Here is a 25,366-nt window from a genome sequence, read left to right on the forward strand (position 1 = left end):
ACATTATGTGTACCATGTGCCGCTTCCTGTTGTCACTGCCCACATTGCAAGCCAAAGCAGGCGGCACAAAACTTAGAGTCAAGACCTTGATACATAGACGCAAAGAGAGGCAAGATGAAAATGACACAATTTGGCTTAATACGTCACCTCAAAAGTGTTATACCCTTCTCATTGCTACTTCCTTGCTTGGGATCCTATTGAATATAGTGTGAAGTGAGGGAATACACAGTTAATGATTCAGTCATTTCAATTCAGTAGCTCTATGTTACCACACTTCTCACGATATCGAATAGAGGCTGTGCTCTTCTGAGAGGGGGTTCTGGATTTACATAATTACGGTTATATCATCATTGCAACTGGGCCAAACTGGCCAAGTATGGCCAGGGCCGCCGACAGCCTTCCCGAGAACCAATGGGGAAATAGGGTGCTCCACCCCAGTACAACTTCATCCAAACATCAATGCATCTTAGAGAAGCCCCAAAATAGAATAAGTGGGAGTGGGTACAAATGGAAATGACCTGTGAGTCACTCAAAGGGACATAAGCAATAAGGCATCCTATGGAAATGATCCAAATACGAGTATTCAACTATTGTGGTCATAAGAAATAAGTGTAAGTCTCTTACCCACTCCCACAGTCTCTGGGGGTCTGTAGTGGTGTGCCAGCCATGGAAGGGAAATCCAGAACACAAGTAGAACACGAAGCAAATAGCAGACTCCCTGGCTGTGCGCTATTTGCTTCGTGTTCTGGATTTCCCGAGAACCAAGACTAGAGTTTCTGCTAGATCTCCCCCTTTTGGTGGTCTTGCGAGCCCCCCCCCCCCCTCTTTCTCACCTCTTTGATCTCTCACCCTTTTTATTTGCTCCTGCTTTCTCACCCCCCCCATGTATTTCTCTCACCCCCTCTCTTGCCCACTCTCCCAGTTTTACACTCTTCTTCCTCCCCCCTCACACAACCCCTCCACCACACACACACAATGTCACTCCCCCGCACAGTCAATTCTACTCCTCCCCCCCCCCCCACACACACACACAAATGTAACTCCCACCCACAATACCCAAACACAATCCCACCCACAATCAATCTGACACAAAATCTCCCCAACAATTAATCTCCACACACAATTCATCCCACCATAATGTACACACACACACAAAATGGACCTTGGGGGTGGAAGGCCTCCAGTGCCATGCTGGACCCACACTTGGATGCAGAAGTTGGGCCTGACTTCTGGCAGGCCCAACTTTCAGCACTGGCTGAGGGGGGAGGTCGGCCCGGCTCCAACAAGCCCTGCAGCAGCAGCAACAGGGGCCCAGCAGCAATCAGAGGCCTGATAGCTAGGCTCAGAAGTTGGGCTTGACCTCTAGCCGGGCCCAACTTCCAGCACCAACCGGGCCACCTGTAGCCACCATGGCCCGGGACAGATGTCCCAGCTATCTCCCCTGTCGGTAGCCCTGAGCATGGCATAAAAGATAGCAGCAGACAGACATACGAGGCCTCTCCAAAAAGGAAGTACTATTGTTATTCAAGGAATATAATAAAATAACAATATATATATATTATTATTTCAGCTAATACCCTGTAACACTTTGGGTACAATATGGATGTAGCTACTACCTCATGGGGTCTGGCACTCCAGGGGCCTCTTGGCATAGTAGCTATGTTCAAAAGGCTGTGCTCGTTTTTCATGGGGAGATCCCATTCAGCGCAGAACGCGATCTGTGACTAAATGGAACTAAATGGGAGGACATCATCAATGACGCAGCTGTCACATGATCATGTGTGCCAGAAGGGTCGCGACACTCTGGTTTTACAGCCCAACTGGTACTCAAAGGGTTAAATGTATACACAGATGTAGTGCACTTCTTTGCTCCCACTGACACACACAACATAACATATCGAGTTTTAATGAAGAATATCACAGCATTTCCTCAGGATTCAGTGGCAATGAGAACTAGAAAAGGGCGTAACTGTCAAAATCCATTCCACGAGGTAAAATCCATCTGCAGATTAAACAATCTGAACGGATTAATCCGAATCTGCCATTGGATAAAATCCGGACGGATTTTTAAGTATCCGCACTCAGATTCCATATTGAATCCGAAATCAGCACTGCGCATTATTCAAAATCTGCACACCCTATCTCTCTCCCCTCTGAGTGCGGATTAATAATAATCTGACCGCGGATTATTCTTTTGCCACGTGGATTGTCAGTGACAGAAAAAAAACATCCAGAAAAGGCTAATTGGCCATGTGACAGGGTGAATGAACGTCACAAGCCATATACCTGGCAAACCTATGTTTAGGCTTGCAGTGCAGCAGTGACGAGGTTAAGTTTCAGTTGAGAAGGGCTACTTACTGCACCGACACACTTTATTCGAGCAAATACCCGGTATGTACCTGGCAGATACCTGGAATGCGCCACTCCTAACCTCTGACAAGCCCCGTTGCATTTGCCTTCCCAGCCTGGGTTCATGCCTGGCTGATGGGCGGCTGATCTGTTAAATGATAATGATTAGGATTTAATAGGCTGCAATGCTTCGCGTGTCTACCAGATGGCATAAATTCATGAATTGTAATGCAGTTTATATATATATACTGTGCAGTATTGCAGCCAGCGGGAATAAAATGCTTCAATCCCTGCTTGGAAAATAACTCAATGTACTCGGGCAGAAAACAGTCACAAACCTCAATACACCCGGGTATACCCGAATTCGTGGGACTAGCCAAGCTCGAATAAAGTGTGTCGCCAGTGTAATTATTCTGACCCCAGCTGCATAATCAAGGTGTTTTAAAACCCCCAAGCTGTACACACATGCAAGCTAGCTGGTCAGTAGACAGGGCTGAAAGACTGAAGAAATTACTGCTATAAGGTCTGTTTTCAAAGTACATGTGTGATGAACTGTCTGTGTCGTGCATGCTGAAGAGAAGCTGCCTTGTTTTCTATGCTGAAAGAAGCTATTTTGTTTTTGTCTGCTGAAGAGAAGCTATTTTGTTTTTGTATGCTGAAGAGAAGCTATTTTGTTTTTGTGTGCTGTATGTTTTAAGGCTCAATAAATAAGCCTCACCAAGAGAACCCACGTGTGTGGTTGCATGTACCCTGCAACATATGGTGTCAGAAGTGCCGGGATTTTGAGAGGCCCCTGCAGTTGAAGGGCCACACACACACAAAAATGAGAAAAATTGAAGAATTTTTAAAAGAGTTTCTGTGCGAGCAGACCAGACAGCAGGGACTGTTAATGCAGAAACAGGCCCAACTGCTATTGCAGCAGCAAACCCAGCTCCTAACCCAGCAGCAGGCAGCACAGGATGAGCAAATAGTGATATTGAGCGCGCTGTTCCTCCAAGTGATTCCCCCCTCGGCTGTCTGGTTCCACCCCGCAGCTCCTAGTGATCAGCGGGGCACACTCAGCAAACAAAAGAACAAAAATAGGAGCGCATGAAATTAAACCAAGAAAAGCCGAAATGAATACATATATTTTATATCATAAATGGATAATTCATCATAAAAACACACATATACCAGGAACATACAAATCAAAGCTGTCTAAAATGACACTAATAAATAATACAACAGAGCCCAAGCCTCGTGGAGTAAAAGGGTGTAAACACCCAAAATCACACAAATCCTAGTTGTAACAAGAAGGGAGAAGGTGCTGGGAATGCTAGATGGGGAAAAAAAACAGACCTTAGGCACTCTTATTCTCCCGTGTAGACTCCTCGTAGTATGGCTGGGCTCAGGCAGCAACACAATCAGACCATCGTCACGGACATGCGTTGCTGCGTAATGACGTCACCCCAGAGACCCACCAGCAGCAGTTCCGGAACCTGAAGTACACCTCTAAGATGAGACCCCGGGTCCTAGCTCAGCTGTTATTGGACTTGTGTAACCGCTGGATACAACCTGAGCAACACACTAAGGAAACTGTTCTTGAACAAGTTGTGTTGGAACAATTCCTACAAGTAATAACCCCTTCCGCATGCTCTTGGGTAAAACGCCATGCTGCTGATACCCTAACTTTGGCGGTCCGACTCGTTGAGGACCAGGCAAGTGTCTTGGACCCGACGGATCCGGCTTTACCGGCGCTTGCCCAAAGAGGTAGACCGGACCAACGAGGAAACTACAGCCCCTCCATCCGCAACCACCAAGTGCCACAAAAGGAGCAGTCCTTCCAACAAGGAAGAAGTCAAAACGCGGGGCACCACCGAGACCCTCATCCCCTTCCTGATGTCGGCTTGTCGCCAAATGAGAGGAACTTCCGAGGACGTCGCCCACAGGACCCACCAGATGACTGGTCTCCGGTATCCGGTCCAGCGGAGCGCTATCCGCGGCACCCTCCTGCGAGGGAACCCTCTCCATGTTCCGCCGGCGGAGAACAAGGCCACCGGCATGTGGACTGTCCACAGATGGATTGTTCCTTCAGCAGGACCGTCGCCTCGGCCTTCACTGGAGAAAATTACAAGCCCTGGCTACTTCCAGCCCAGGTTGGGGGGAAAAAACGTCCAGGCCCTTGTAGATTCGGGCTCTGGGAAAACTCTGGTCTTCCAGGAACTGTTACCGCCTAACGTGTGTTCTTTTGACTCTCCATGGAGTGTAGAATGTATACACGGCGATGTAAAACAGTATCCGACGGCCAAAATCCGGCTACAGATAAAAGGTCAGGAGACCTACCTCAAAGTAGGAGTCGCTCCTTGGCTCCCTGCCCCCGTTGTGCTCGGCCGGGACTGGCCTTTCTTTTTGGACCTAATGGCTCCAGTCTCTCACGAGGAGCCATAGGCTACGTCTATACTCAGGCAGACGGAACGGAGGGGAGGCGCACACACACTGCAATACTCTTGCTAAAGCCTGAGCTTTTTCATGGCTTTGCAGGGTATGCAGCGGGCGCGATTTGGGGGCGTGTCAATGAAAATTTGGAGGCGTGTCAATAACGTTCCGTCGGGGACGTCACTTTCCTACCTCACATCCCGATGCCATTGCGCAAAAAATCACTTGCCTCTTGAATTTCGCGCCGCTGTGAGCTCCGTCTGATGTGCGCGCTGGCGCCATCTATAGGCATCCTCAAAGAGGACAATAGATGTGATCGCGCAGCGTGGGTGCGCCTCCCCTCCATTCCGCTCCGTCTGAGTAAGTATAGACATAGCCTTATTCTATGGCTCAGGAGAACCTTAGAATCTTAGATCAGCCCAGGACGGTCAGGAGAAACATTACAATCAGAATGCTCGCATGAGAGTGTTTCACCCAGGAGACCAGGTGATGTTATTGTTACACAGTTGCGAGAGTAAACTCCTGGCCAAATGGCAGGGCCCATTCGAAGTACTCCGCCGTACGGGTGATGTGGATTACGAGATCACTCAACCAGGGTCCAGGAAGGGTAAACAAATTTACCATGTGAACTTGCTGAAACCCTGGAAGATGCAGCGGTCTCTATTCATCCACCCGGTGGAGGAGGAAACGGACTTAGGTCCTCAGCCTCCACGGGGGAACATCGTGAGTGACGATAAAATCTCAATGGGTAAACAGTTGTCCTCTGAACAAAAAGGGGATTTGTTTGAAATAATTACACAATTCCATAATGTTTTTTCTGATTTACCAGGGCAAACTAACGTAATTTCACATGCGATCGAGACAGCACCTGGGGTAAAAGTACGTTCCCGCCCTTATAGGTTGCCTGAAAGTCGTAGGACTGTGGTAGAGAAGGAGGCACAAGAAATGTTACACTTAGGAGTGATTGAGGAATCATGCAGTGAGTGGTGTAGTCCACTAGTTATGGTCCCTAAACCCGATGGGAAGGTAAGATTTTGTGTGGACCTCCGAAAGGTCAATGCGGTATCCAAGTTCGACGCATATCCGATGCCAAGGGTGGACGAATTAATTGACGCCCTTGGTAACGCGGAATATATATCCACGCTGGACTTGACAAAAGGATACTGGCAAATACCCTTAGAGGAAAAGTCCTAGTGCAAAACAGCCTTTGCCACTCCGTGGGTTTATACCAGTTTGTGACAATGCCATTTGGACTGCATGGAGCCCCAGCCACATTTCAGAGACTCATGGATAAGGTACTGAGACCCCATAGGACTTATGCCGCAGCCTACCTAGATGACATTGTCATTTATAGTAAACACTGGCGGGCCCATCTAAATAGGCTGAAAGTGGTCCTCAAATCTCTAAGAGAGGCAGGGCTCACAGCCAACCCTAAGAAATGTGCCTTGGGTAAGGCGGAAACCAAATACTTAGGCAGTGGGGGGTGGAAAAGTAAGGCCACTAGCCGACAAGGTAGTTGCCCTGAAAGAAGTTCCGACCCCCCAAACAAAAACGCAGGTACGATCTCTGCTGGGTTTAGCAGGGTACTACCGGCGGTTCATCCCCAACTATTCGGAAGTGGCAGCCCCTTTAACGGACCTCACAAAAAAGTGTGCCCCTACACAAGTGGTATGGTCAAGGGATTGTCAGAGAGCCTTGGAGGACATAAAAAGGTTTCTATCAGAGGGTCCCGTCCTTAGAAGCCCGGACTTCAACAGCCCTTTTGTAGTGCAAACAGATGCATCAGAGATAGGGCAGGGGCAGTGTTGTCACAACAGTTTGAGGGAGTTGAACACCCTATCCTTTTCCTGAGTAGGAAATTGTTCCCAAGGGAAAAAAACTACTCAGTGATTGAGAAGGAGTGCCTCGCAGTAAAGTGGGCAATCGAGGCTTTGAGGCATTACCTGGCAGGAGTCCATTTTACTTTGGTGACGGACCATGCTCCACTGAAGTGGTTAAATAGTATGAAGGATTCCAATGCTAGATTAACTAGGTGGTATATGGCCCTCCAACCCTTCTCATTTGAGATTCAGCACAGGCCGGGAAAAGAGAACGCAAATGCTGACTTCTTTTCTAGAGAAGGGGTGGATGGTCGGGCTTCAGCCGTGCGTAGCCCCAGCCACACACTAACATGGGAGGAATGTCACAGGGTAAATAAAAGCCACCAGCTATATGGCTGGCAGACATATGTTTAGTCTGCAGTGCAGCAGTGACTAGGTTAACTTCAGCTGGGAACCTCAGGACAATTAGTTGGATCCCAGCTGCCTAATCAAGGTGTGTTAAAAACCGCAGGCTGTAGACACATGCTGCCTAGCTGTTCAGGAGAGAGGAGATTACTGATAGAGGTCTGTCTATTTATATGCTGTCTGAAGGAGGGAAATCCGCTGAAACTCTGGAGAGAGAACAACTTGATACAAGGTCTGTTAGCAAAGTACATGGTTTATGAACTGACTGTCTCCTGCATAGAAAAGAGTAGCTGCCTTATTTTGACTCTGTCTGCTAAAGAGAAACTGTTTTGTCTGCTGAAGAAATAGACGTTTTTCTTTTGTTTGCTGATGAAAAGCTATTTTTGTTTTGTGTGCTGTATAAATTAAGGCTAAATACATAAGCCTTATCCAAAGAACCTGCGTGTGTAGTTGCATATACCCTGCAACATGTACCATTATGCAATCTGTATAGAGTATGTGTAAAGAAACACACATAGTAGAGGCAGGCTGACCTTAAAGTAATACAAGGGTGAGTATTTGCAGTAGGGAATTTGCCTGTGAATGCTCTTAAATAGAGCATGAATGGTCTTGAATGGAGCACAATGTTTAAGGACGTGTAAGGTTTCCTTGCCTGTGTATTCCTGGTCCATGAAAGGTAGTTCACCTGGGTTGCTTCAATGTATAGCACGGTTCCAGCAAATGTCCCATCAGAGCTTAAGAAACTATCCAAGGTGTAGCATCTCATTAAGGTCCCTGTGGGCCTTGGTGTTCATGTTCGACCTCCTCATATAGAAGAACGATCACCCCTTATTGCTGGCACCGGGACATGGTCAATCAGCATATACCGAAACATAGGAAGTTGGTGACCCATTGTCAGGAAGTACTCTACCACCAGCTTCTCGGATGTCTTGTGTAGGGCAGTTCTGATAAATAAGCGGTGACAAGCCATTCGATCTTTGAAGCACCTGTTGGTCTTACCAACATAGTAAAGTCTGTATGGACAAAGCAGGATGTAAATGACAAATTCACTGGTACAACAAGTGAGTCTGTGTCAGATTTGAATGGTTCCCTCAGTATGTGAGTAGACAAAGGTATATCCGGAGATCATGCACCTGCAGGAAATACAGTTTGAGCATTTTAAACAGCCCATTTTTGTAGTTAATCAAGTCTGAGACTTCTGATGTTGACAAATATAATCTCTTACATTTCTGCCTCTCCTGCAGCACATTAAAGGCTTATTTTGACGAGTGGGCAGTAAGGTTTTATCCCTTGCCAGTATAGGCCAGCATTGCTTGTTTGCTTTATTGGTTGAGTTGGAGGCTGTAGAGCACGGGATGTTGATTAGAGATGGGTGGGTGTACTGAAATAAGCTTTTCATTTGATTTTAGCAGTTTATAAAAATGTATAAGTGCAGAAATATTTTGAAGGAATATTCAGGGTCAAATAAATTAAAATGTTGCCATATAAACTATATTTGTGGCAAAAATACTGCCCATAGTTGGTTACTTTCAATTTATAATTTTTTTTTCATATTTGCTCATTTTCACAATTTTGTTTTGAAAAACCCATTAATTGCAGATATTTATGGATGGTTATTTTACAAACATTGTGCTCATTTTAAGTGTTGACGAATCTCTCAATTCTGTGAAATATTTCGCTTTGACTATCTGGGAAGATATGACTGGGTCTTTAATGTTGCCTATTTGATGCTGGCTTGTATCACCTGGGGACAATACACACGTTCTAAGAATCCCGAGGTTTTCATTTGTTATGGAGTAGGGCTAGTGTTGAGTAGGACAAGTCTTTTTTGAAGAAAGGTGGGTGAAAACTGCTGGTGTGGAGGAGGGTGTTATAGGTCTGTTTGTTTATTGTATACAGTCATGCCTAGCCCATTGTCAGCACAGAAAATGTTCACATTCCAAAAATGTCTAGTTTGGGGATCATGGTGTAGATAAAGTAAATCAAATTGTTGTGAGTAAGGAATTGAGAATTTGAATGAGTCAAGAGAACCTTTCCAAATTAAACATATATCACTAATATATTTTGTAAAGAAGGGGATAGTGTCAAGACAACAGTGAGAAATATGTTCAGTCTCCTAAGTGTGCGTAGAGTAGCATACTGTGTGCCGGGGCCATATTCGAACCCATGGCTGTGCCAACTATCTAGTTTCTCATCAATGTATGTTCTATAGGTAAGTTGTAGAAACAATGTAACAGGAGTACCTGTAAAGGCTTTATTGCCCAACAGGTGTGTTCTGACAGCCTCAATAATATCTCTTTAATTCGGGATGACTGTGTATAGGCTGCCGACATCTAAAGTGACAAGTAAAGCAGTGTCTGTTTATTTGGGTAGTTATGTTGAGAAAGCTGGAAGTGCCCTTAAATATGTGGTGGTATGGGATGGACAAAGAAGTCAATTTAAAAGATAGGCTGTAACGGTGAGCCCCTTGCCAAAATAATTGGCCTGCTGGGTGGGTTTTGTAATGTTTGAATGGATTTTAAAAAGTGTATTTATTGTTGGGCTTTTTGGGAAAATCCTATACTAAAAATGGATGTGTGGCGGCTGAAACCCACGAGTTAGACAGAACTATATCCAGAAATGTTTTGACTTAGGTAGTATCGAAATGCAATTTTTTTATAAGTATGGGGGTCATTGAGTGAGGACAGTATTTCTAAAAATATCCTCGATAGTCAAAGAGAACTACAGCGCCACCGTGTCCGTGGGGCAGATTATGTCATGGTTATTAGAAAAAGAGCAGATCACCATTCTTTCTGCACGAGAGAGATTAGAATACCGGGAATTCTTGTGATTCTTAGTATAGGAGTTTACAGAACAGAAACCTCTACCAGACATTCTGTACAAAGGTTTTAAATAAATCATTCGTGAACATGAAAGGGGGTAGAAAATGCTGGTTTGTTATAAGGGTTCTTGGGCTGAGAGGTTTCTCCTTGAGTTTGAGATCTCTATTCATTTTAAATAGATCAATAGCCCACATGAATGGATTCTGCAGATGAGTGAGCACAAAGAACAAACCTCTGGAAAAAAATGAATATTTTGTGTGGGTGAGAGGATAGAGATACAGTATTGTAAACTGTTTTCTGCAACCTCGGAGGACTTCTGGAGAAATCTGTCCTCCCTCTCCTCCACTCATAGCATATATATTTACTGCAGCTAATGCCTCTTAAATGTGTATATTCATACTAAAACCATTTTTTTATATACTTAATCATAATCATCAAGATTTTTCTAGATTTTTGCTTCAGCTAATGTAACTTAAATGTATGCTTATAAAATCTATATGTCTATATCTATAACAAAATATGTTTATTATATTTCATATAATGCCCTAATTCTATAAACTCATGCATAGCCCAGTAATATTACATAGCCAACGCTAATACTAGCCAAACAACCAGGGCATTTTATTCTGATTATTTCCTGGGTTGAAGCGTTTGAAACAAAGCTGGGTTATTTTTTTGACAGGGTATTATTATCCTGTGTTTTAATTTGCCTTTTATTGTGATTTCTAACTGCAATATTTTCATTCTGTTGGGCAGTCCTACGTTATTAACCAATTACCAAGCAATGTTTCAGATTTATTTTAAAGTTGTAGTCTATGTTACATAACAGAACAGGGTCCGTGGAGCAGAAAGTATATGCTGCAGACAGCACAGCTAATGATATATGGTATAGTGTAACAATTGTGGTACAGGTGCATAGGGAACAATCAAGGGACCCTTAGTCCCTCAAAAATAGTTATAACAAAAACAAGGGGAAATTTTCACCACTCAATATGCAAGATATAGAAAAACGTCAAAAAGACAATCACATTAGTGATTATTTACTGTGGATACAGTAAATGGTATACAAACAAAGTGCAAATACACTTCACATAAAACATTACTGACAATACAGTAGCTAGTAAGAAACACTGAAATAGTAGATGAGGTTGAAAAAAGACATGCGTCCATCAAGTTCAACCTATGCTAAATTTAGACGACAGATACTTTATCCTACATGCGTACTTACTGTACAGTATATTGATCCAGAGTAAGGCAAACAAAAAAACCCAGTGAAATATCATCCAATAATATCTCATAAGGGGAAAAATGAATTCCTTCCTGACTCCAAGAATTGGCAATCAGAGTACTCCCTGGATCAACATCCTTCCCATGTTTACTTATTTGGTATGTCCCTGTATACCTTTCCTTTCTAAAAAGATGTCCAACCTTTTTTTGATCAAATCTATTGTATCTGCCATCACAATCTCCATGGGTAATGAATTCCACATTTTAACTGCCCTTACTGTAAATAACTCTTCCCTTTGTTGCTAGTGAAAGCTCCTTTCCTCCAACCTTAAGAGATGACCCAGTGTCCTTTGTATTGCTCTTGGGATGAATAGTTCTTCTACTGTCTCCGAATATATTTATATATAGTTATCATATCCCCTTTTAGACGCCTCTTTTCTAATGTAAATAAATCTAAGTTAGCTAGCCACTCCTCATAAATTAGATTGTCCATCCCCTTTGTTAATTTTGTGGCTCTTCTTTGCACTCTCTCTAGTTCCATGTCTTTTCTTAGGATTGGTGCCCAAAATTGTACTCCATATTCAAGGTGTGGTCTTACTAATGCTTTATAAAGGGGCATCATTATGTTTATTTCCCTGCCATCCATTGCCCGTTTAATACAAGATGAGATCTTCTTTGCCTTTGCAGCTACTGCATGACTTTGGGCACTATTGCTAAGCCTGCTATCTATCAGAACTCCTAAATCCTTCTCTATCAACTATTCCCCTAATTTATCCCCATTCAAATTAGTAAATGTATTCCTGTTTATTCTTGGTTCCCAAATGCATAACCTTACTTTTATCTGTATTAAACCTAATCTGCCATTTACCTGCCCAAGTTTCCAGTCTCTCCAAGTCCTTCTGGAGAGAAATTACATCCTGCTCTGATTCTATTACCTTACACAATTTAGTGTCATCTGCAAAGATGCAGACTTTGCTCTCAATGCCAACCTCAAGGTCATTAATAAACAAGTTAAAGAGCAGAGGGCCTAGTACCGATCCCTGAGGTACTCCACTCACGACCCTAGCCTATCCTTCAACCAGTTTTCAATCCAGGTGCATATATTTTTACTGAGTACAATTTGCTTTGTTTTGTACACTAACCTCATGTGGAACCGTATCAAAAGCCTTTGCTAAATCTAAGTAGACCACACCAACTGCATTATCCTTGTCTAAATTCCTAATAGCTCCTCAAAGAAACAAATAAGGTTAGTTTGGCCTTCATAAATCCATGCTGACTATTACTAATCATTTTGTTTTCCATTAGGTATTCCTGAATATTATCCAGTATTAAACCTTCAAGTAGCTTCCACACTATTGAAGTCAGGCTTACAGGTCTGTAATTCCCAGGTTGTGATCTACAGTAGCTCCTTTTTTAAATATGGGCACCACATCTGCTTTACGCAATCTTGTGGTACTGAGCCTGTGGAAATTGAGTCCTTGAATATTAAATGTAATGTTTTGGCAATTACTGAACTTAACTCTCTGAGAACTCTTGGATGTATGCCATTGGGGCTGGTGCCTTATTTACGTAAACTTTACTAAGTCGCCAGTGAACTTCTTCCTCAGTTAACCAATTGTTCATTAATATGGAGGTTGTGGCTTCCTCCTGTGGCACTACAATTGAAATTGATTCTTCCCTAGTAAACACAGAAGCAAATAATTTGTTTAATACCTCTGCTTTTTCCTTATCTCCAATAATCTGCCTGCCCATCTCACAATTAAAGGGTCCTATATTTTCTTTTCTCATTTTTTTGTTATTAAGATACTTAAAGAACTTTTTAGGGTTGATCTTACTTTCTATTGCAATTTTTTTTTATTATCCCTTTTTGCTCATTTGATTGCCCTTTTGCAATTTTTGTTACATTCCTTATAATTCTGATATGATGCCTCCGTCCCTTCTGACTTCAAATATCCAAACGCCTGTCTCTTCTTTTCCATTTCCTCCCCTACATGTTTATTTAGTCAGATTGGTTTTGACTTATTTCTTTTATACTTATTACCCAAGGGTATATATACAGTGATGAGTATGCTTTTCTAACAATATTTTAAAGACTGCCCATTTATCTTCTACATCTTACGGATTGCACCTCTACATTTTTCCTTGCAAAAACATAATTCCAATGTATTCCTTGTAGCTTAGTCCTCAGTTTATTAAAGTCTGCCTTTCTAAAGTTTAAAGTCTTTTTTGAACCCAAGTAATTTGTTTTTTGATAATGTATTTCAAATGAGACCATGTTATGATCACTGTTACCCAAATGTTCCAGGACTTGAATATTTGTTATTATTTCTACAGTGTTTGATATTACCAAATCCAGTATTGCCCCTCTCCTGGTTGGTTCCTCAATAATTTGGGTCATATAATTGTCTTTAAGCACCCCCAAAAAACCTGTTTCCTTTTGTTGTAATGCTAATCTCATTTCCCCAGTCTATGTCTGGATAATTAAAATCCCGCATTATGCAAACATGACCCAGTTTTGATGCCTTCTCCATTTGCAAAAGTATTTTAGCTTCCTCAATCTCACAGATATTTGGTGGTTTATAGCATATCCCTACAAACCTTTTCTTTATACTTTTACCTCCACTGCTAATTTCTATCCACAAGGTCTCGACATTTTCATAATTCCCTTTATAAACATCTTCCCTTACAGTAGGTTTTAGATCCGGTTTAACATATAAACATACTTCACCTGCTCTTCTATTTGCCCGATCCTTCCGAAAAAGGGAATAACCCTCTAAATGAACTGTCCAGTCATGAGTTTCATCCCACCATGTTTCAGTAATGCCTATGATATCGTATTGCTCCCTTGCAGCTATTAATTAAAGTTCCCCCATTTTATCTGTCAGGCTTCTTGCATTAGCAAGCATGCATTTCAGGGTTTTTTTTTCAGCCTGTACTATTATCTTATCTGCTCCTTCTTTTCTGCGCCCTCTTGGTTTAGTCTTTAGAAGTTTTCTAGTATTATCTGTATTTACTCTGAGTGTCTCGCTGCTTGTCAAATTCACACTTGCCCCATTCTACCTCCATGACCCCTTGCTATATCCCCATCTATTCAATTATGTTTCTTGTCCCTCCCCCCTCCATCCTAGCTTAAAATCTCCCCCAACCTTTTTAAAATTCTCCCCCCTAGCACAGAAGATCCCTTTTCATTGAGGTGCAATCCATAACTAGCATAAAGATTGCACCTCTCAGAAAAGGAGTCCCAGTGCTCTAAAAACCCCAAAACCTCCTTCCTACACCACTTTCTTAGCCATGCATTAACCTCCCTGATCTCTGACTGTCTCCCTGCGGTAGCGCATGGCACTGGTAGCATTTCAGAAAATACTTCCTTGGAGGTCCTTGCCTTAAGCTTTTGGCCTAGATCCCTGAAATCATTCTTTAGAACCCTCCATCTTTCTCTAACTTTGTCATTGGTGCCAAGTCACCAGCCCTTCCCAAATATCTGTCTACCCGATCCACAATGTGCGGAACCCGAGCACCCGGGAGACAACAAACTGTTCAGTTCATGCGGTCATGGCAACAGATTGCCCTATCTACCTTCCTAATAATGGAGTCCCAAACCACCACAATCTTTCTTGGTATCTGAACATCGCGAGTCCCCTCGGTGCTGGAGGAACTATTCCCCTGGCTGCTAGAGGAATCAATCTCCCCCAACCTTGCCATTACTGCCCTGACACTCTCAATACCTTCACTCAATATGGCAAATCTACTGGGATGGATCAGCTCAGAACTGGCCTACCGCTCTCTATTGACCCTGCTTCCCTTTCTTAGGCCAGGTCCATAGAAGGCTCGCACATGCTTATGACAAAGCGTGTGACATCACGCGCACCTGTACTTGAGGAGATCCATGTCCTATAGGGTTGCGCGATGGGGGGGCGTGCCCATGACATCACGTCAACGGTTCACCCCAATTGGCTGAACTGCGCACGTGACCCGGCTGTCGCGCGGCAAATACGAACAGGTTTGTCTTGCCACACATCGACCACCTCGGCACTCACGTTCATGCGCGATCCATGGACATGCGCAAAGGCCTCCATTTGTTTGTATTTGGTGTGTGACGTCGCTCGTGCCATCGGATCAATTATGAATGCTGAAAGTTTCTGCCTTAGGCTGAGCTTATAGTCCGTGTGTTGGTGCTGGTTCGGCAAAAACAAATTGCAGACTCGCTATGAGGCCGTCCCTAGTGCTCACGCGTGCACACACGACGGAGCGCGATGGCGGTACCATGCTTTCAACAGACAAGATTTTTTTTGTCTTTTGGCGCGGCGGCCGAGCGATGACCACGTCACAGCAGCGGTTCAGCCAATGAGGGAGAACCAGCCGCATGATGTAATGGCCGCGCCCCTGCCATGCCCCCTCATCACCTGAACATCGCTAGAAAGGAGAGTTTACAGATCGCTTGTGCTAGGGCCGCACTGCACGCTATGCGTGTGCTCTCTCGCAAGCAAGCGGACTGTATAATCCTGGCCTACCTGTTACCCAGCTACCTACCTGCTCCTCACTCACAACACCACCATCTGCACCACTAGTCCCAGCCAGGGCCTGCTCAGTGAGCTCTGAACCCCTTTTAAGATTGTCAATGTCCCTCAATATTGCAAGTTGCCTCTTCAGATCAGCAATCTCTGACTCTAAAGAGACCACCCGCACACACTTCTCACAGCGTTATGCTCCTTGGAACAGCTGTTCCAAGTGCACATACATGTGGCAAGATGTGCATTGAATGGCATTCTCAATCCTGCTCATTATTGCTCATTGGAGTTATAAGTAGTAACAATTAACTGTACTTCACTATACTATACCTTGTGTAACTCCTTCCTTGTTCAAACTCCTTCTAGTTCTAACTGCACACTTAATACAACAAGCACTTGAAATCAACCAGTCACACAGATCAGGACACACAAGCTGTATTACTGTATGTATTATGTTTACCTTCATTTGATGATCATACTTTAGTGATCAAAAACATTGTTGGTTTAAATTCTAGAGTTTTTTTGTTACAAAATACATATGAATGGGCTGTAAGCTAATTGGGAAAGGTGCTTTATAAAAATAAATTCAAAGCTCATATTTGCCAAATAGTACAAGTACTATAAGTAAATATGGTCCCATCGTTCTACTTGCTATCAATTATTGTATTCTACTGTAAGGTTACATTTATTTAAATAGCTACAGGCAGATTACAGATTAGGAAACGTGTTTAACCCTTGTTTGAGTTTGAATATATTGTAGTAGTTTAATGTTGTTAAATTAAAATCATGTTTGCTTTCAGGTGCTGGCTGGGCTGCTGTCTCATTCCATTTTGCATTGACGATATAAAAGATGTGAATCATTTCTGCCCAAATTGCAATCAACTTATCGCTAAACACAAGAAACTATGATGTGGAGGGGAAGTTTGAACATGTGTGCATGTACAGTACTGTCTTTATCAATGAGTCTGAGCTGAGCGACACCCGTCTGCCATGTACGTGAAATGTTTCTTTTTTTATTTTGATCGACGCTACATTATGAAATCATTTTTACTCACTCTCTTTGCTACATATGGATGTATTCAAGATCCACAACCACATCCAACCACTTCTCAATGGGCCTGTTTGCCATTCATATTTGTTCAGTTGTCTGTTTTATAGATTTTGTCAGAATGTGCAAATGTAGCTAAGCTAAGTGTCTTTGGAGCCGCCGCGACCCACAATTCACGTGACCATGGTGGTCACAGCAATGGAGGATTAACACTACTGGGGTCCCATTTAGGAGCATGGACCCCCCACAGCACGATCGCAGCAGACACGGTTTCTGGCACCGCTGAATTTTGTTTCTTTTTGCTTCTTCGACTGCGATGCCAGAGACAGCGAGTCTTGCTACATCGGTATTACCCACATGTGGACATTACCATACTTAGTAGCATTCATTTATATCGCTGACATATTATATACAGTAGGGCAGCACTTTGAGACAAAATGCAGCAATTTGAAAATAACATTAAACACACACATTTAAGAACCACGCATATTATTAGAATTGATGAGGTCATCCTGTTTGTAGAAACTTACAATCTAAAGAGCAGGGCAAAGAGTGGAAAAAGTAGGGTAATTTTGCCCCAATATCCTGAAAAGTATGAGTGCATGCACATAACATGTTTTCTTTCATGTATGGAAAGTGAAAGAAGATAGGAGTGGATTAATGCACCACGAAATGAAAAATATTACAGAACAAAACTCACAAAACCGAAGCTACATGGCAGCTGCTGAACCCACCACCAACAGCAAGTAGCATATTAAGAATGTAGTGAGGAGCCAAGCACAAGTTGAGATGCAATGGAGGCAATTTATTGCATAGTACGGTGGTCCTAGCGGACACTTTGTCATTCACCCCTGATGAAGGTCATACGAGGAACGACACGTTGGCTATACCTTGATGAAACACTACATTTGTAAGAGACCGTTCAAAATCCTAAGAAAACACAAATGGTTCCCAGCACTCAAAGTAGCAAAGAAGTATCAAGGCAAAATGGTTGTGAGAAAACAATATTTTACTAGTAGTTTAGATCAACTAATCTGAATAACACAGTCAGTGCAATAGACACCATGCAAATTTGATCAAGCCATATAAATGATAGTATTAGTGCAATACTACAATGTGTATATATATATATATATATATATATATATATATATATATATATATATATATATATATATTCAAGCTATATGAATGCTAATCAACAATGCACATAAGTACAAGATAAATAAATAATACTTGTCCACAGGCAGAGTGGTTTAAATAAAGGAGCAAGAGAAAAAATGGATATGAGGTGGAGACTATGGACACATGGGTAATTAAATAAAGGGGGCAACATTTTGGCGGTGAACCCCTTCTTCAGGCCCATTCCCACAGGACAAGTGCCATTAGTACTTCCCTATGTACTTTTCAATAGTAATAGTGTGCTCCGACAAAATGCTGGAGGTAAAAGCGGAAGAATGTGACCAAAAGGCTCAAAATCACAGTTCAAAATTGGCAGAATCAAGAATCTCCTAAGGGAATTGGCTCAGTGCATTTGTAGTTCATCGATGAGGAAGACGCCATTACAAACCATGAGACTCAGGCGACATTGCTCTAAGTCAGACATTGCAGGGTTATTTAACGTTAGTAAAAGGGAGAATGGGGCTGAACCTTATCCACACTGAGACACATTCCTTATATGTGCATTGGCTGAGTCGCGTGTAAACACTACCAGTTTTAAAATCTGCAAAAGAGCTGGGAAAAGGCCTAATACATTGACACTTGGAAGGATTTTGTGGCAAAGTTTGCCTTTATGTTCTTTGACACATAGCTTCTTAAAGTCCAGGCTAAAGAGGCTGTGTTGGTTATACAGCGCGGCATACACGTTACTTACAGTGAATGAAGCCTTATCTGACTACTACAACAAAAGCTCAACCTCTCTATACTAGATCCTGGCTAACGTACTGTATGCCTGAAAAACTAATCCTTAACAGTTAAAGCAATAAATTAATGTAGTGATAAGTAATGCCCTTATTATATACAGTATATATATAAATATATATAGAGAGAGGGAGAGAGAGAGACAAAATGACACTATGTCTCCAGTAAGACGGACTTTGAGGTATGCCCTAGGTATTTTATTGATAAGGCTTCTTTGAGCATAGATGGATCCGTTTAGCTATCCAGCCTGTGTCCTTGTGCAAACACTGCCACTTAGTGGTGGTAAAGTCACCTGCAGATAGATAGTGCTGGCAGGGTACTCAATGCTATATGTTTGTTCAAGTGAATGACAGTTAAGTTGTTCTAAAGTTTACCAGCACTTAGTGAATCTGGGCCTTGGTTTTGTTAAATTGTCCAGTGCTAATACCTCTGGAAATCACCTCTAGGTCCACTATGTCCAAAGTGCATTCTACTTATACTGAGCTCAGGTTGGGGTTTCTCTATGCCTATGGCTTCCTAATGATCTACTACTTAACCATTCAAGAGTCTAAAGGGTTAACACAACCGTTTCATTGATGGGGTTTTCTTCTGGTCCCACGCATATACTTTCATAAATATAGCATGAATAGTTTACTGGTTGTGCCTTTTTGAACCTAGAAACAAATTCACTCTGCCAATAGACAGTAGGAGTTTGAACGATCTATAATGGGCCATTATAGACTATAATGGGACCTCCCTCTTGAAAAGCAGAAGTTTCGCCCATAAATCAATCAATAGATCTGATATTGTTCTTGTGGTATGTCTTTCCTGTACATATTACTAAAATAATAATGGCATTTTAGAAATGTTAATTTCAAATATTTAATTAGGTCTAATTCTTTTTTTTTATTTGTTGTATATGTAATAAATATATAATCGAGTGGTCTAACTCCTTATTTTGGTTTACAGTACAATTCCTATATACTTTTAAGTGGTTTCTCTTCAGTAGGAATAAGAACCATGTCATTGTGGTTTTTTTGTTAATTTATCTAAGCTTTTCCATAGGTAGTACACCCATAGCCTCATTTAGAAGGTACTGTATGTATAAATGCAATGTCATTTTCTGTAGATATATTCCATTCTGGTTTTGTGCAAACGTTAAACTTTTTAAAAAAAAGTCCTTCCTCTAGTAATTATTTATTCCTGAGGGTGGCACTGATCACTGCAACTGGAATTAGTGAAGAGTTTATTAATCGATTCAGTAAATCTCAACCTACCCCCTGCTTAAACATTATGTATGTAACACCTCTTTCCCGGGCCAATAAAAGTGTATTAATTCAGTACAGGTGCTCAGTGTCTCTATTGGCCATTCCTCAGGGTGCTGGCCTCCATGCAGGGCTGCAATGGTAAGCAGGTGGAATTAATAATAGGAACGTTTATCTTTTTCTTTACATTGAACAGTCAAACATACTTCATCCTTGGGTGCCCATCCCGCATTCCCAAAGAGGCACATTACTTGTCACCTTGTTGTCACGTACATTGAATTCCCTTGCCTAGCTGACGGCCATTCTTTCCATCCCATGGGACGTACTGGCAGGGTGCCCTCCTACTGGAGGATCCACACCCCATCACCCTGCGCAGAGCTGTTCACATCCCCACCCACTGGATACAGGGTGCCTGGGGACCTATTCATCTACAGATGCAGCATCTTGTATCGCTAACCTGCTGCAAAAATTGAGATGGGGGAGGGGGCAGTTGTTGGTGATAGTGGGTAGTTGACCCGAGGTGGGTAGTTAGGCCTCTCGGTTTGGTAGTGGGAGGGGTTAACCCCTTCATTAACTTAGCAGTAGTACCCGCTAAGGTAATGAAGGGTTTAGCCCCTCTTGCAACCTTCCTGGTAAGCTTAACCACCCACCCTGGGGCAACTACCTCCTTCACCCACCCCCTATACCAACAAATCAGGTAGTTTGGTTTAACCCCTTCATTACATTAGTGATTAGCAGCTAAGGTAATGAAGCTGCTTTTAGTTTAATTATATAGTTTTGAAGCAGGGGTTCTCCCGAGCTGAATCACATTAATTTCAGCTCCGGGGACCCCCTGCATCCCAATATACAGGTCCAGGTATGTGGTGCGGGTATCTCCAGTAAGTTTATTTCTCCCGTGTCACGTGACTGGGACATGTAAACTTTGTGGAGATACCGGCACCCTATATCGGGGCCCGTAACTCGGGAAGCCGGGGGTCCCCGGGGCTGAAATTAATGCGGTTCAGCTCTGGAGATCCCCTGCTTCAATAATATGTTATGAAAACAAAAGCTGCACAATCGCCTGTTAGAGGCGCGCAAAGAGAGTGGCTGATTCTGTCTACTCTCACTGCACGTCTCTTACAGACTGATGCGGTCAAGTAGGATTCACACAGCGGGAGTCATATTTAGAAACAGGGACCCCCATGTGCTAATCCTGATGGGCCATTAGTCTGGTCATGGGGATTCCCACGAGCAGGCGGGTGCCAGGTCCGACCCATGGCGGATTCCATACCGACTACATGACCAACCATTGTGCTGCATCTGCAGCAGCCCTAGGGTGACACTCCAATGCCCATACTCACCTAGCACATCCCCTCGTGTGTAGGACACGTCTGAGAACCATACAGAGGGGCCATATTTTCTAAAAGTTACATCTTCCCTAACTAGAAAATAACAAAAGGTAACCCTACATCCTAACAAACATAGGGGCTCATAAACACCCGCCATGGGCCAAATACCACCTTTACCCAACCCCACTAAACATTAAAGCACAATACTAGCCAATACACCCATTGATTGCCAGTGGGGTTACCTATGCAATGGCAGCAAAGATAACCCCAATGGCAATGAATGGGCACCATACACCTACCCCCTCTACCCACAACAACCCCCCTAACACATACAGATAGTAATGGGCAAAATACCTATTATCCAGATATTGATAATAGCTCATTTGCCCATTAAAAATAAAGCATTATCCAGCCAGCATAAAGTAAATTAAAGTTGTACTTACCCCTGCCAGGATGAAGGCCGCTCTCATCCTCATCACTGTCCTCCTCGTCCTCCGTGAGCAGCAACATTACAATAAAAAATAAACTACTGGACACTAACCCCTCAATCACCTTAGCCGTTTGTAACCGCTTTAGTAATTAAGGGATTTAACCCCCTCACCGCTACGCACCCTGGAGGCATAACAACACTCCCCGGGGCAACTACCCCCACCTCACCCCCTCTACCCATTGTCACAGTGGTAAACCATGCCCCCAATATGGGCATTGATTGCCAGAATGGCAATGAATGGGCAAGCTAAAAATAAACATCACAAAAAATACAATACATAAAAATGAAATAAAAACAAGCATTTGCCAAAAAATTCATTGCTTGTCACTGTGCTTATCTATACCTAGAAAGGGGCATAGATAAGCACATTGGCAGTCAATGGCCAACCTAAAAAAAGACAATTGAATAAAAGCCAATCATTATGTTTCTTACCTTTGCTGTCTTCACCCTCCGAATCCTACTCGGGCACCATCTCTTGACCCAAGATGCAATGCTCCTCAACAGCCGATGCGAAGAAGTCCACGATCATATGTTAATTGAAGAGCCGTAAGTTGTTTTCTTCTTTCTTTCCTTCTTTCTTTTGTCTTCTCTGCTGTATAATCCAAAAGGGGAGGAGATGTTGCCCCGTCGTCTTCTTGGCTTCAAATGGGAAAGGCCTTATATAAGGCCTGTGATGTCACATTTTAGTGTCAAAAGGTACACCCCCAATCTGATTGGCTTGTGTACCATGTGACAGGTTCTCTTTTTGTAAGGATGTGATGTCATCAAAAAGGGAGGGAAGGCAGCCAATCAGCGTCTCTCCCTTTAAGATGATGTCACTTCAGCAAAAAACAAAATAGCAGCCATCACATGGTCACCAACCAATCGGATTGGTGTATACACAATGTGATGCTGATGTACATTTCTCTATGAATGTATATCTACAGTATATACACATATCAGAATTTATATGTATATATTTTTATTGTAAAAAGGTCTCTTAAATTTGTATTTTATACTTTAATTAAAAACGCTTTCTCAGAAAATGTTATAGAAAAGTGTATGCATTGCTTCATAATTAAACTGGTTACCAAGATCGGTGCATAGCTAATATTTTGTGGAATATTGACACACTACCGCCATCTCCGAGGTGGCAGTAAACAAACGTCAAAACAGAGGTGTCAGCATGAACTAATTCGTTAAGTATTAACTTTTTTTTTTTTACTGCTGCTCCAGGAAAAAAGTAGAGACCCGTACATAGGACTGTGCCAGCTGGAAGCATTAGCTGTCGCAGGGCGCACCAACGCAGAACTTAGTGCATAAAGAGCACTTTCACAAATGGCGATCAGCGCACACAGGCTTTTAAGACCAATTTCGAGGATTTTGCCTGTGTTATACATACAGTAGCCCCCTATGTGTCATCAGATAATCCCATAGTAACGTCTCATGTGGAAGGAATGCGACAAGTAAGGTTATCTAATGATGACTCCAATATGTAAAGCCAAAGAATGAAAGGTTAATTTTGTAATGACGATTCAATAATTAACTTATGAATGAGGTAACATTGTTGCAGAATATATCAACACTGGTCAAATCCCAAGGGTTGTAATACCTAATTGAAGATACTTGTACAGTATATTACTAATTGGGAGAGGGCAAGTCATTTTTTTCTGCAGGTCAATATAGTATTATTATTATTATTATTATTATATTTATTTGTATAGTGCCAAAAAAATTCCGCATTGTAGTACCATGTGGGGCCAAGGACAATAACATTGTATGACAAAAGAATACACACAGTAAGACAAACTGAGAAAATAGGAAGGGGCTTCTTGCCCCAAGGAGCTTACAATCTACAAGCATGATGTATAAACATGTAATAATATGAAAGAAAGGATGGGCACATGTGCACATCTGCAGGTTCAAAATCTGAATTTGGAAGTTGAAGTTGAACTTCAGAGGGAATTTTTTAATCTGAGCAAAACAGGAGCCCGACACCCCAATTCGGTTTCTTCTTTTTTTTACTGAACCCCCTGGCCACTTGGTCCCTCACTCTCAGAAGCCCTTACTTCCACCACCTCTACCAGAAAAAGCACTGCTTCTGCCACCCTGAAAGCAGCATCCCTAAGTCCCCTTTCTTCCTATAAAAAAGTCCTTTAAGTCTCTTTCATAATTACTCCAGCATAACAGACCTTAGTAATTCTGGTTCATCACATAAAAAGAAATGTTTATTTTGAAGAAAAATACTTACATAAAAATAGTACAAAATGGTGGTGACGTTCCAAATAAGTTATGGTGTTCTTAAAAATGGTTGCATTGCTTTTTTTCTGAGTGGGATCATTCTTAACATCATGATAAAACTTCTGTTTCCTTCATCTTGGTTTTAACCCGTCTCTCTCCTCGTGGTGAAATCCTCCTGTCCTCACATCCTGGTGAAATCAATCAATCTGTGTCTCTCGCTACATTATCGTGGTATCAAGATGTGCTTCTCCTTCCTCACTCTGTGCTACATATTTATTCAGATAATATACCTTTTATCAGCTCTTACTATATATTTCTATCCAAATTAGGTCCCACAGCTTCAAACTAATGTCATATGAACTGCCCACACCTCCATACATAGAATAACCAAATATGGTATATGTACTGGAAGATTCTCAAAACTTCTGTTTTCCCTCAACTAAGACCACAGTTGTCAATAATTACTTAAGTGTCAGCCTAAACAGGGGTTCTCTATAAAAAAAAACCTTGTGACAGCTGCACCCTCAATATAACTCTCCAATGTAACTGAATATATCCCAATTAAGAATATGCAACATATGTTATATATAGGAAAAAAACCATCAGACAATTATACTGCATACTTTTACATTTTGTCTTGATAACTGGATTCACACATTACAATATAATTATCATTGCATTTCTTACACTTCCTGAATCACATAACGTGCCAGTGAGCATCCCAACCAACAAGAAGTTCCCTCAAAAACACCATAAAATGGCCCCCAGCTGCCCTGCCACCCCCTCGGTGAAACCTGCCATGTGTGGCCCATGTTCACCCTGTTCTGTCCCAGGCTTACTGTGGCTTAATAAATTGAGACAGGCAGTTAACTCAATTCCTTATTTCATACAAAATTGAATCTTCTTTGAATTTCTAATGTTTCATTGTTGGAACATGAACGGAAAAGAAGGGAAAATGTATGGGGATGTATAAAAATAAGAAATAGGTAAGAAACAGTGCTATCTGAGAAAGCAGGAAGGAGAAGCAAGGCAGAAGGTAGCAAACTCTAAAAGCCGAGCCCTCGATCCTGCCAGAGGCTACCACTGTTGACTGTGTCACTGTGCTGGACCGCCCCTCTAAAAGGGATCCTCCACTCTAGTCTCAGGGTCAACCTCTCGACTTCTTGCCGGTGAGGCCTCAGCAGCTCCAGGGAGCAGGATTTCCTGTGGCCCAGACTGCCAGGCGTCGCTCTGGCGTCACTTCTGGCAGCCGTCTGGCTTCCAGAGGCTCCGACCATGGAGGCTCACCCCCCGCTTCCCTCACTCACAGCTTTCTCTGGCCAGACTTTCAGGCACTTCCCATTCCCCTTCCCCGCCATAACTCCCGCCATACTCTTGCCGCCAGCCGGCTCAAGCAGATCACAGATTATCAGCCCCCTCGAGCCCCTGCTTCATGTGCTCCCAGAGCCAAGCTCTTTGATAAAGCACTTTGCATGTGAAACGCGTTAGTGTCAGCTCCAGTACTACTCCATGTTTTTTACCATTCAATAAATACTTTTGGTCACCACATTCCCTTTTTTAAATTGGCTGT

The 25,366-nt window shown here is 42.6% G+C and overlaps 1 protein-coding gene across 4 annotated transcripts in view; it reads left to right on the forward strand.

Annotated features, from left to right (window-relative positions):
- LOC142463066 (lipopolysaccharide-induced tumor necrosis factor-alpha factor homolog) overlaps positions 1 to 19,833 on the forward strand; it is a 40,995-nt gene extending 21,162 nt beyond the window's left edge. For all 4 annotated transcript variants that reach the window (XM_075565318.1, XM_075565319.1, XM_075565316.1 and 1 more), the window contains exon 7: positions 16,347 to 19,833. In XM_075565318.1, the coding sequence (XP_075421433.1) occupies positions 16,347 to 16,455 (109 nt within the window). In that variant the 3' untranslated portion in view covers positions 16,456 to 19,833. The remainder of the gene's footprint in view (positions 1 to 16,346) is intronic.
- The last annotated feature ends 5,533 nt before the right edge of the window (positions 19,834 to 25,366 follow it).

Source organism: Ascaphus truei, chromosome 11 (genome assembly GCF_040206685.1).
Source record: "Ascaphus truei isolate aAscTru1 chromosome 11, aAscTru1.hap1, whole genome shotgun sequence".
NCBI classification, from domain to species: Eukaryota; Metazoa; Chordata; class Amphibia; order Anura; family Ascaphidae; genus Ascaphus; species Ascaphus truei.